Source organism: Calcarisporiella thermophila (assembly GCF_041956535.1).
Source record: "Calcarisporiella thermophila strain CBS 279.70 unplaced genomic scaffold VTP21scaffold_13, whole genome shotgun sequence".
Classification (NCBI taxonomy): domain Eukaryota; kingdom Fungi; phylum Calcarisporiellomycota; class Calcarisporiellomycetes; order Calcarisporiellales; family Calcarisporiellaceae; genus Calcarisporiella; species Calcarisporiella thermophila.
This window is the reverse complement of record NW_027192203.1, coordinates 709215-721437: the sequence shown is the minus strand read 5'-3', so window position 1 is coordinate 721437 and position 12223 is coordinate 709215. Positions and strand designations below refer to the sequence as shown.

The 12223-nt window shown below is 47.6% G+C and overlaps 6 protein-coding genes across 6 annotated transcripts; 4 read left to right on the top strand and 2 right to left on the bottom strand.

The window, feature by feature from the left end:
- Positions 1–320: 320 nt before the first annotated feature.
- VTP21DRAFT_2232 (uncharacterized protein) lies at positions 321–1293 on the bottom strand (the record flags this gene model as incomplete). Its single annotated transcript, XM_069392405.1, has 4 exons — positions 321–728; positions 849–935; positions 1002–1116; positions 1187–1293. 4 exons carry the CDS (start codon positions 1291–1293, stop codon positions 321–323), a joined length of 717 nt encoding a protein of 238 aa, XP_069250809.1.
- Positions 1294–1881: 588 nt separating this feature from the next.
- On the top strand, positions 1882–2239 carry VTP21DRAFT_2231 (uncharacterized protein; the record flags this gene model as incomplete). The annotated part of the gene is made up of 2 exons (XM_069392404.1): positions 1882–2000; positions 2065–2239. The coding sequence occupies 2 exons, from the start codon at positions 1882–1884 to the stop codon at positions 2237–2239; spliced, it is 294 nt and encodes a 97-aa protein (XP_069250808.1).
- Positions 2240–3076: 837 nt separating this feature from the next.
- On the top strand, positions 3077–6143 carry VTP21DRAFT_2230 (uncharacterized protein; the record flags this gene model as incomplete). The annotated part of the gene is made up of 13 exons (XM_069392403.1): positions 3077–3244; positions 3314–3431; positions 3498–3667; positions 3733–3925; positions 3985–4145; positions 4220–4286; positions 4353–4522; positions 4595–4611; positions 4700–4791; positions 4858–4888; positions 4955–5016; positions 5078–5380; positions 5467–6143. The coding sequence occupies 13 exons, from the start codon at positions 3077–3079 to the stop codon at positions 6141–6143; spliced, it is 2229 nt and encodes a 742-aa protein (XP_069250807.1).
- A 239-nt stretch (positions 6144–6382) lies between these two features.
- On the bottom strand, positions 6383–9779 carry VTP21DRAFT_2229 (uncharacterized protein; the record flags this gene model as incomplete). Its single annotated transcript, XM_069392401.1, has 10 exons — positions 6383–6610; positions 6688–7092; positions 7167–7630; positions 7737–7966; positions 8036–8704; positions 8779–8878; positions 8941–9295; positions 9365–9510; positions 9578–9705; positions 9766–9779. The coding sequence occupies 10 exons, from the start codon at positions 9777–9779 to the stop codon at positions 6383–6385; spliced, it is 2739 nt and encodes a 912-aa protein (XP_069250806.1).
- Positions 9780–10296: 517 nt separating this feature from the next.
- On the top strand, positions 10297–10625 carry VTP21DRAFT_2228 (uncharacterized protein; the record flags this gene model as incomplete). Its single annotated transcript, XM_069392400.1, has 2 exons — positions 10297–10489; positions 10564–10625. 2 exons carry the CDS (start codon positions 10297–10299, stop codon positions 10623–10625), a joined length of 255 nt encoding a protein of 84 aa, XP_069250805.1.
- Positions 10626–11379: 754 nt separating this feature from the next.
- Positions 11380–12096, top strand: VTP21DRAFT_2227 (uncharacterized protein; the record flags this gene model as incomplete). The annotated part of the gene is made up of 5 exons (XM_069392399.1): positions 11380–11442; positions 11583–11669; positions 11732–11804; positions 11906–11944; positions 12017–12096. The coding sequence occupies 5 exons, from the start codon at positions 11380–11382 to the stop codon at positions 12094–12096; spliced, it is 342 nt and encodes a 113-aa protein (XP_069250804.1).
- Between the last annotated feature and the right edge of the window lie 127 nt (positions 12097–12223).

Here is a 12223-nt window from a genome sequence, read left to right as displayed (position 1 = left end):
TCTCCCCACCCGGTTTACTTTTTATTGATAAAAAATCGCCAATGGCAAAGCCGAATCGAAAGCTAGGAAGAGAGGCCCCAAGCGCAGGGATTGGAGCGCCATCTATCTAGCGAGACGATTTGTAAGTCGCATAAGATCGAAGGCGAAAGTGGGGAATAGCCCAGGTGCTCGAGCCTGCGACACGCCGCATTTTAGTCGGCTCTTTAGCGATTCATGTAAGGAGGGGAAGACACGCTTCTACCAATGAGTCGGCTGTGCAGCGATGTCGTACTCATGGAGTTGGGGGGAGGGGTGGAATAGATTCCACACGGGCCGGAGCTCTACATATCGAAATACTTCTCGATAAAGAGCGAGGGAGTGCTGCTCTGAGGAACAAGATCGTCCAGCAAAAACAGCTCTGGAGAGTCCGCACTGGACACCGTTGCACTCAGCTCGAATCGATCCTGCTCGCCGAGAGAGGATATAGCCTCCTTAATCCACATTTGCTGTGCAGACTGCTGGCGCTTCATTTCGGCCATTGTATTCAGCACCATGGCGAAGTTTCTGCTTAGTTGCGCCAGGTGTTGGCACAACTCGGTCTGCGAGGACTCGAGGGCGGACACGCGAGCTTGCAAGTCCATGTCTTTCCGATTCTCGGATTCGATCGGGCGCCGCTTGATTTCATTGAGCAGCTCCGGGTGATCGCGGGAGAATTTGGGGTGCGCGAACTCCCACACCTGGTTCTCCGCCTGCAGCATTGGGCAAGACTCTGGTCAGCACATGGATTGGGAAGAGGGGGCCAGAGTGGGCCGAAGAAAACAGCACCGAGCCGCCCCTCCCGTGGAGGGGAAGGGCAGCCGATCACTCACCATAGTCCGCACGCCGCGCGGGCACTTGTTGACCTTGTAGAAGCCGTACATGTTCAACTGCCGGACAAAGCTCGAGAAGTTGTTGTGCTAGAGAATAAGAGGGTCAATTCTACCGCCGCCTTCCGATCGGAACCCGGGGCTTGCTGGGCTCACCTTAAAGTGCACGGGCAACACCGTGCGCGAGAATTCCTGGATACCGCAAACCACGAAGCCCGTCCCCGCGTGATTGTACGAAATCAGATGCTGGAACTTCTTGTCGTTAATCATGCTAATGAGGAATGCAGCGTCAGCGTGGGTGCCACCGCGGCAATGAAGCCCCATTGCAGGGCAGAACTTACTTGCAAAGCTTTCTCACGAAGGCGTTGCTGGTCTTGCTCAGCTGGGAATCGAATTGGCCTGAAGACATTCTGAATTGATGCGTGAAGGGATCCTTGTCTTTCTCCATTGGGAAAAGCGCGAGACCGGTGGGAGCGAGGGTGGCCGGAAGGCCGAGCCTGGTTCCCGGCCAGTGACTTTTATAGGCTCGGCCACTTAGTGTTTACGGGGCCTTATGCAACTGTGTGCTCTTCTCGCAGCGACTCCGGCGGTTGGACAGCAGAAACCAATGACGATCGACCCAGCCCTGTCTCCTCAATAAGCCTCAATACTCGTCAGCGGCCCCAGCCGCAGCCATCGTTTTTCCTTGCAGGCGTTTCTGCTCCGAACCCCCGAGGGCTTTGGCTCGCCGGCGAGGGCCCTTTTCGGCCAACTTCTAGAACACTAACTTTTTGATCACAGAAGCGGGGCCCGAATAAGGAAAAAAAAAGCCTCCCGATTAGCGTCTATCCACCATGCCGCAAGGCTGCCGTAGCACTTTAATTCTGCCCGCCACGTGTTTGAGTCATGATGTGAGACGCGGTCAGACTCGCGGGAAGGAGGGAACATGGCCTTGTTCTCTTGTTCTCTTGTTCTCTTGTTCGGCCGCTCCTGATCTAATCGTCGGCCTGGCCGCACAAAGGCAAGGGTGGATCCTCAACCGTAACGCATTCCATGAATGTACAGCGTCCTTCGGGAACCCGCGGCGTTCCAGGAGCCCAGCTTGTGCGCAAACGGCAGTGATTTAGCTTGGGTGGCCAGGCTAGTAGTGGTCGAGGGGCTTAGCTCCGATCGGAAGTGAACCGCGGCTTTGTTTTCTCCTCTTTATCTCTTTGTATCGGACATTGCCTCGCTCTTGCAGGGCGCAAGCTGTTGCGTTGCGCGGTTGCATCGATTTGATAAACGGAGGAGTTTGTGAACAGCCTTCTTTATTCGACGCTCACTGGCACACTATTGCAATTCATGACGACCATATTGAAATAAGCCGGATCTGGATTGGCGGTACCAACCCCGTTTCGAGCAATTTTGAAGTATAAACAGGAAAGATTAAAGAAAAATAGAGAGTATTGCCATTGTTGGGGAAACTCCAACGTATGGCCTTTTGGAAATTAAACAATTCCCTCCGTTTTCGGAAGTTCTCAGAGGGAAGAATGCATAGGCTTAATCACTAGCTATCAGCGGATCGCGTTGCGATAGACACTTGAAGTGATTGGTGAAATGGACTACACAATTCTCATTCTCCCCTAATCTATTCACCATTGGAAGGTGTAATCCTGATGGGATGGGATTTATGAACTATGGGATTCCATGTGAGGAAGAATGAGAAAAACAAAGGCCAGCAATAAATATCCTGACGACCGCCAGCACCCTGTTCAATCAGAGTGGACTGATCCGTCAGATTAGTCTTTCCTAGACGACAGGGAAAGGGTCTGCCGATTGAATCGGGTCGCTGGGAGGCTTGGGTGAAATAGTCAAGAAAAGCAGACGAAGCGGAGGCTGGGCCATTTTGGCTGGGGATTTCCGGTGAGGTGAAGGGCCCAAATTTGGTCCATCGCATCACAATAATCATGTGCAAAAGCAAACCACGGACGTGGCGATTGGGCGGGAAATTGAAGTGTCACCCTGCGCATGTGCTAGCGGTTGCCTTTGTAAGGAGAACGCAGCCTTCCTAATCCTCCTGCTAATGAACACCGTGGAAACGGATGAGGTAAGGGGGGCTAGCATGGAATGGGAATGGCAGCGCTGGCTTTTTGGAAGGCAAGTGTCAAGATCCCCCTGTTAGTGTTATGTGAATCAATTAAAATGGATCTGGAGAACCCCTTGGGGTGGAAATTTAGCGCCTCTGCTGCGCCAGGTCATAAGATGATCGATCAATGCGTTTGGATTCTCCACTCTTTTTCTTCACGAGGATGAATTCGCAAGAGGAGAAAGAGACGCAGATGGTGAGCCCCTGCTCGTTCTATCGCTTCGATCCTATATCGATCCCATCGAAACCTTCGATCACAGAAAGAATGAGAAATGCGGGATATCTCCTGTGGAAGGTACGTAGCCACCCTTGATGATGAGTTCATTGGATGGAGCGGGGCCTAATCTCTTTCACTTGTTGGTAGAAAACCTTGGAGAAAATATCCCCCTATTCACTCGAGTATCAGTATCGCAGCGCAATGGAGTCGGCGACTACCTACAAGGAGTGGGCAGAGGCGGCCATGAAACTTGATGAGCTTCAAGGTCATTAGGCTATCCCCCATTGCATGACTCAGCACATTATTGATCTTCTTCTCTCCCTGACCCTAGGTCTGAATCAATGGAAACTTGATCCCGTATCACCCGACTACGATTATGAGCTCATCCAGAATCGACTCTCCCAGCTTCGCAAAGCTCGAGAAAAGGGCGATTTGGGCTCCATGATGTTCGCTATCCGAACCTCGCTCACCCGTAAATTGGGCGATATGGGAAATCCTAGTGTAACTATATGGGGAATTCAACCTTGTGATCCTTTGTACCCACACTTATCGCTGTCTCTCCATAGCTTTATGAGCATGCCCACATTGGAACAAAGAAGTTAATCGAAGACTATATCAACGAGGTGGTCGAAACACTGAATATCGTCTGCGATTTGGAATGCGATGAATTCACTACAACACAGAAGTATGAGATCTTCACGAATATTAGAATGAGCTTTGGACGCACCGCACTGCTGCTAAGTGGTGGGGCGGCTTTAGGTAAGCATCCGGCTAAAGCTAAGCCTTCTGTCTCATCCCCTCACTCCCCTACAATATAGTCATGCATCATATCGGCGTCATCAAATGTTTGTACGAAAATGATCTCCTGCCACGCATTATATCTGGCTCCTCGGGTGGCGGGATCATTGCCGCCATCGTGGCATCCAAGCCGAAAGAAGAAATCCCCACCTCTTTTGAACAAGTCCTAAATTATAACTTTGTAAGCTCGTCGTCTTACTTTTTTTGGCAAGCTTAAGAAAGGATCCTCTTTAACCCTCGTTTCTTGTTTCAAAGACCGCCTTTGATCGCGATGACCAACCCGAGTCAGTTTTTTATCGCCTCTCACGTTTTGTTAAACAAGGTAATTTTCTCTTTTTTTTCTGCTCGCGGCTAGTCCTGCTCACCTCGGCTAAACCTTTTGTTGTAGGCGTACTCTTCGATACACAGTTCCTCATCGAGTGCCTCAAGGAGAATATTGGTGAGATAACTTTTCAGGAGGCCTTCAATCGTACTTCTTGTGTCCTTAATATCACCGTGAGTTCTGGCACTGTATATGAGATGCCCCGATTACTGAACTATCTTACAGCGCCCAACGTGGTATGTATCTTGCAAACTGTGGATAGAGCAAGTAAGCTGTGGAAAACTAATCTCTCTTTCGACACCTCTTAGCTCATCTGGTCGGCCGTGTAAGTCCACGCTCAACCGCCACACCCTCCTGAGCACGGGAGTTTTTTTACTGATTCATTTTTTCTTGAACTTTTTACATATATGTAGTGCGGCCTCTTGTGCGGTACCTCTATTGTTTCAGCCCTCGACTATCTGGGCGAAAGATAAAAACGGGAAGGTGGTTCCTTGGAATCCTGGAGGTTTGCTCATTTGTCATTGGCATCCCACTGTGTTCATAGAGATCTAACCCTCTTTTCTATGGATAGATCAACGCTGGATCGATGGGACCATCGAGGGGTAACATGCTCACTCAACTAGTTGGATATGTATCCTTGTAGTCTAATATATCACTTTGCTATCCAGAGATTTACCGATGAATAAGCTGGCCGAGCTTTTTGGAGTAAACCATTTTATTGTGTGCCAAGGTACGTTTGTGTGTATGTGTTAGACGCATCAGTAATTCATGAAACCTTTCCTCTTGTGCAGTGAACCCCTACGTTATCCCATTTATTCAGCCTCGCTTTGTCACCTCCACTTTCGACAAATATGCTGGATTGGCTCTTAAACTTGCCCGTTCAGAACTTGAACACCGGCTTTACCAGCTACTCGAACTCGGCGTCATGCCGTCACTGTTAAAGCGTGCACAGGACATAGTTTCCCAACGATATTCTGGAGACATCACCATATTACCCGATATTCCATATGCAGATTTCCTAAAAATCGCAGAGAATCCATCGCGCCAATTTCTTATGAATGCTTTCATACGTGGGGATAAGGCGACTCGACCGAGTAAGTCCTCTTATGTCTTCACCTTCCCCCTTAACCTCTGGTTTAATTGAGCCTCCCCCCTCCCTTTTTTTTGATTACTTTTGCAGAAATATCCATCATCCAAAACCATTGTAAAATCGAACTCACGATCGATTCCATTCTGCACCGTCTGCGCCGTAAGCGGCTCTCAGAAGAGCGCTCGCTTCACTCTCAAGCCAGCCTGTCAGAGTCCCAAGCTTTGACTGCTAGCTCGCTGGCGTCCAAGTCGGCCCCCACCACACCCAAGCAGGAGCAATTCAGCTACATACCTCCACCCCACGTCCACCCCCAAAATGGGCGCAGGAAGGATGGAGTGGTGACACCGCCCCATGCTTCCGCCCCCTCGCTATTGCCGCCGCCGCCCCTCCATCCCATTTTCAACGAAAATGGTGGGAAGGCGGTCAACTTTGAGCTGCACTTGACGCCACCCCCGAGCTTCAAGAGCGTGGTCAAGGTGGAGGGCGCGAATGGAGGAGTGAGTACGGCGGGGACCTCCTCCTCAAAGAAGTCCAAAGGAAAGGGACTAAGGAACATCTATATGACTCAGTTGGAGGAGCTGAGTGAGGGGGGTCATCCTCGACGAAAGGGCGGCTCGGTAGAGTGGGCGGCCGAGATGTATGTGGAGGAGTGCCCCAAGAAGGAGACCGTGTTCAACCAGTGGCTGGGGGTTAAAGAGGAGCGGCGGCTTCCAAGGAGGAATCGAAGCAGCCCGGAGCTCTTCTCACTAGAAAGTGATTTTGTATGAGAGCATTCTTTATAGATACTTTGTATGATAGGTTTGCATGAGGGTATTTGTGCAATGGTATCATGGTTAATGCTAATTTATTGTAATGTAGATGTTATTTGTTGTTTCTCTTCGTTTTCCCTTCTCTTTTACTTCTTCCTTCCCTCCCCTCTCCAATAAATCAACTACTGAAGGCCTTAGTGCGGCCTAAAATAAAGAGAGACAAGGGGGTGAGCCCCCCCAACTCCTCTAGAGGGGATTCAAATGAACCCCGTTGACGGGTTGCGGATTCTCGTCGGACGGAGGTAGAGCCTCGCTCTTGGATTAGATGGCGCGATGGGCTCTAAGGGAGATGCAGGCGCAAAGGTGGGCGTCAAGGATGGGTCGGGCGGGGTATCGGAGCTGACGAAGCTGCGGGGCGTGTGCAATTCGGTGTAGACGTCGTAGAGCTCCTCTGCAGAGCAGAGTTGCCAACGGTTTTTGCGCAGCTGTAGATGAGGAGGGTGGGGAAAGGAGAGTAAGGGGTTAGGTCATTTTTCGCATTTTTGGTCAAAGTAGATTTTACCGAGGGGTTAAATATCAGGGTGAAGGCGACAAACCACCGATTTCTCGCCCACTTTCGTCTCAATTCCCTCTCTCTCAGGAGCTCCTTCTCATTTATCCCCAAGGGATCGGCATATCCTTTCGCGTACGCGATACTTTCCTCTTCCTCGGCATCTCCCCCTACCATGGTGGTTCTCCCCGATTTATCTGTGGTCATGGCGCTCATATTGGGGGAAGAAGAGGCCGAGCTCGAGGGCAGTTTTTGGAGGAGGATTTCACAAAAGGTAAGGAGAATGGGATTGTTGATGTGGTGATCTAGGAGCAGCACCCCGAGATAGGCCCGAAATCCTCGATCTTCATTGCGAGCGTCCCAGCGTTCGAGGTTGCGATCTGGGCGGGTGGAGAAGAAGGGGCCGTTCAAAATAGCCTAGAGTGAAGGCCGAGAGGGTTAATATCAATAAGACAGTGTAAGGAAGGAGGGGGGGCAGGATGGGAGAGGACCTGTGCAAATCTGAAAATATAGCTTGTCAGCCCAATGCTGAAGTCTGCAAAGGTCATAAAATAAGAGTAATGGAAAAAGACGCCTCTTCTTTTTATACAGAATCGGGCTTCTCGTTCTTCGAAAAAATAGTGCGTGATGAACCGCTGCACATAATACACAAAGTATGCGATCACAATACTCCAGAACAGGGTGCCTTGAAGGACGTGGTGGATGAAGGCGGAGCGTAATCGGTGGACATAGTGAATGGCAATAATCATGGACCCGATGAGGAAAAGCTCGGCGATCAGGAGAAAGCACCCAAAGAGGCCGAATCCCACCCCTATTCCTACGAACCCGATGCTGTCATTGAGCGAGATACGGTTGTGCTTCTTCTTGCCGACGAAGAGGTGATAATTTCCACCCCGGATTAGGAGGATATCCTTGGTATACCGTCGAATGATTAGTGTCGCGAAATGGATGCATGCTTTGGAGGTTTTTTTTTATATCATCATATACGATGCAGCCATACCACAGAATTTAGTTTCGATTCTATCCAAGATAATGACGCAAGAGCGGATATTATAGCTTACCAATTCCCCCTCCAATACACGAGACCAGCATGTTCGTCACAAGCGCGATGTATACTTCACGCGCCAGGCGGATAGGGTCGGAAGCGTGATTCGAGACGACAGCAAGACTTACGAGATTACACGCGATAGAGGAGCCGAGATTGAGGAATGCTTGGCGAATAAAGTACAGGATCACTTGATACATCATGATGATGTTCATAATGAGCATGGCCATCACGGAGAACGGGATTCTATGGGGAGAGGATAGGCGCTCAGCTGATTTGGATATTTTATGGTGAAAAAGAGTCTCCATTGTTCACCTAATATCTTGCCGCATTCCCAGCGTATTGCATAGCCGCTCGTGCCATTTTCTCTTTGGCTTTTTTGCCGGCATGACCCTGTTTTTCCTCCATCCTCGGCATGTGATGAATAGCCAGATTCGCTCCCATGCCGTCAGGGGTCGCGTTTCCTCCTCCATCTGCTTGTTTTTTGCGAAGAGCAGCTTCACATACAACTCCTCCATCTCTGCCAGCACCAGCCACTTTCGATGCTTCTCTAGCGACGGCGCATCGAATACTCTTCGCACAAAATAAAGAGCAAGGATGATCTGGGACACATAGCCTGGCATTTGCACCAACACCGTGGTCCCAAACAAAACGCGCCGGACCGAGATTACATTCGGAATATGCTGTAGGATGGCATGTACCAGAAGGAAGAGACACGCTATTGCCCCCATGGCCCCGGCGACTCGTGTCGCATGGGCAAGCTGGTAACACAGCAAGATCGGGTAGAAGAGGGCTCCGTGGTACATGAAGACCAGCGGAAGGCGCAAGGTTTCCAAGATTTTTGGGAAAAGATTGGAGAGAACGATGCTATTTTGGTCGTAGGTGATGACGGCCCAGGCATCAAGGAACAGGAACAGGGAAAGCGAGGAGAAGAGCGTAAGCAGAAACCCATAGTGAGGTTGGCGGGCAGAAAAATCGATAGGGCTAGTGGTTAGAAAAAGAAAAGAAATAGTTACAAGGAACGTTCTGGTTGAAGACTCCAAGCTCGGTAATAATACGCTGGGAAATCAATTCTGAGGACACGCTTCGTCCAAAAGTAGAGCAGCAAGGGGATGATCAATGTCTGCGCACTAACAATCCAAAACGCGACCTTTTCCGCTAAGAAAGAAGATGAAATCACTCGGTGAAGGCACACGGGATACCATAGGCCAACAATTTACCTAAATTAAGTTTCTCCACCGTTCTCGTTGTCCCCCCATCTATATGCATCACCCCGAATATTTCATCGTATCCTATCACGCCGCCCCCGTAGCTCCATAGGATAAAATCAACATTCCTTGTCCCCCGTGGAATGGCTATATTTCGCCAGGCATACGTCCCGGAGCCAATCTGATTGAGCCCCATCACGTCCAGATACTCAGCTAACCCGCTAACGGCGGCTACAATTTCCGATGAAGTGCGTGAAAGCTCCATTCCGGAGGCAGCTCGAAATACCGCCTCGAGGTAAAATTGAGGAGGCGCTGCGGTGATAAAGTTCTCGATGAATACTTGATAGGACACGTAGGTGGTGAGCGTCTAAGGAGTAGAGAAATACGTGTATTATGGGAAATGTTTTGATACAGCCCAACACAGAGCGATACTTACAGCGGCTTTCTCGTCTACATACCAAACATCCGAGGGTGAGATATTGATTGTTTGCTGCAGTGGGTAGAATATCTCTCGACTCGTCTGGTTCAGCCAGTTGGCGACATTATATTTTGGCATGCAGGCGGGAGGCCGCAAAATGCGACCTAATAAACGAAGACAGCTCAATAAAATCAATCCACGGAAAATAGGCAGGCAGGAGTGACTAAAAACCTTCGGTAATTGAATTGCGTATCACATTATATTCGGACTGATTGTAGAGTACAATTTGCCAGTTTTCGGAATTCCTCCAAACATTTCTTGCCAAAAGGCACTCGCCATCCAGGAAGATATTTTCATGTCTATAAAAAAATTAGAGGGCATTTATTTTAACGTGATAGAAGAGCGGATCGGGCACTTACCCGCTGAGAACCATTTGACATTGAATTTCAAATTGTGCTATTGTTTGCATAAATTAGGAATTAGTGAAACAGTTAATTCATTTGAAGAGAAGTCAATTGAGCAATTTCAGAACGCTTACAGGCATTCACTGCATTGGCATATAACAAGATCAGAAGGACGGCCCATATTAATAACGTGGGCGGCTTTGGTCTCCTATTGAGCTTTATACAATGGAACATTGTCCGGGAATATATATCAAAATACAACGGGAGATGAAGGGGCAGAATGAATAAAAGATGGAAAAGAGTACGAACACTATGGATATACAAATGGTGACAATAATATATCGTTAAATGGCTGATGGATAAGAGAGAATTATAGAATGAAAATGCCAGGTATGTTATAGGGTTTCTATTTGAGGAGGGGGGAATAACACCTCTCTAACTGCACCACTATTTCACATAATTTTTGCCACCGCGCGCGTTCTTCGATCGGCATGAGGCGCAGCAAATAGAATAAAATATGGCCCGGAAGAAAAGAACTATGTAACGATGTCGAAAGCAGAGCTCAGAGGACAAGTAATTCGCCTCTATAAAGATCTTGTGCACTTAGGTCGTGAATATCCACTGGGCTATGAGTCCTATTTCCGGCCGCGTTTAAAGGATGCATTTATGAAAAAAAGGAACATTACCGACGAGGCTGAAATTAAGAAAGGTTTGGCGTTTGGGGAGTATATAAAAAAGGGTAGGTGGAGTACGAGATTGGAGGATACCCCGTGTAAATGCTAATTGAATAATTGCTTTTTTCTTCGCAACCAGAGCTGGAAGCGATGTACTCCCTGAGAAAATACCGCGCTATGAAGCAACGCTATTATGATTGATTGTAAAGTTATTTATTGAATATATTTCTCTTTTGTGCTAATTGCACTCAGCATTACTTGAGATTGATTGATGACAGTGGTGTAAATAATCGCATGTGAAGATGCAAGCTGACTAGTACACCGTGGGAAGTTTAAAGCTTGCTTAATCAAAGAGCAATAATTTGCTGAGGAATACGGTGGAAGGGGAATGGAGGATATTTGATGAGCGTCTCACTGTGGGTTTAAACGCAACGTATAATTCTCGGAATCAACAGCGCGATGAATAGCGGAGGAATGGAAATTCAAATAGTCACACCGTGGTGCTTGACTTAATCCCCATTTAAAAACCTCCAAACTTGGCAGAATTCGATACGTTATTTAGGAGACCATCGTACTCTAATTATCTTTCATTGCACCCTGATGATATTTTGTTCTTTTTCGGAAAAAACTATCGTAAGCTGATTATCCACATAAACCGAAGGAATCCTCTGGAGAAACAGTTTGCACACTTGAAAAAGGTTATAATTAAATGAATCTAAATAATGTCAGAATATTGCTAGCAGATTCTTCACTTCCACATTACAAATATCACCCAAACTTTTCGGTATGATTTCCAGGTATTTTAACGCGTATTGTAACTTCGCCTGACAAGAACATTTCCATATATGTTCCTATCACAGGGCTATTAATTCATATGGTGGCTGGGTGAATTGGGTCAGAACAAACGTGCAAGGTAAAAGCGCGACTTCGTTTAGTATTCTCCAAGCTCCGAGTTATGTCAAAACGAAAGCAATATGTATCGAAAGAGTACGTCGACTCAGACGACGACGACTCCATAGTAAGCCATTATATCTCGTGGGGTATTCACCAGCTAATCTATATGCATTTATATAGCAGCCAACCACCGAAAATGTAGACCAATCGCCTAGTCTTCAAAATATTTTATTTACATTAATCATGTGGATTGTTATTAATTAGAATGAGAAAGATACTGCAAAAAAGCCCAAATTGTCAAATACTAGCGGCGAAATGCTAGTCAATGATCAAGGCGAAAGATATTTCGAGGTATTCCAAATGGATATCAAACGCAATTCTATTTCATTTATTATCGACTAAATCACTTTTAGCTGGGCAAGAAGAAGCGTTTGACCGTTCGTAAGTGGAAGCACTTAGCTATGGTGGATATTCGGGAGTTTTGGGGTATGGTTATAGTTTCCTTGACTGCATATCGCTAGGAATCAATTTTAGACCTTTTAATTCATTATACTCTTTTTTCTTTATTGCCCCTCCCAAAAAAACAGAGGATAGTAAAGATGGAGAATGGAAGCCCTCGAAAAAAGGTATTCTCATCTGAACTCTTTCGCGACCTCTATTAGAACGCGCACATCTTAATATATTGCCGCCTTGCGTAGGTGTCTCGCTGCAGCTAGAGCAGTGGGAAATGATCAAGTCGCTGATCCCGAAAATCGACGAAGTGCTATCCGAGCTTTAAATATGTAGTTGCTTTGTGTATTTCGTTTTGCATTTTGTCAAGTTTGCTTTTGGTTGTAACTCTGAAGTGCTTATTTGATTGCTCTGTCGTTCGCTCTTCTATTGCGTGTGACGTATTCATGTGACGT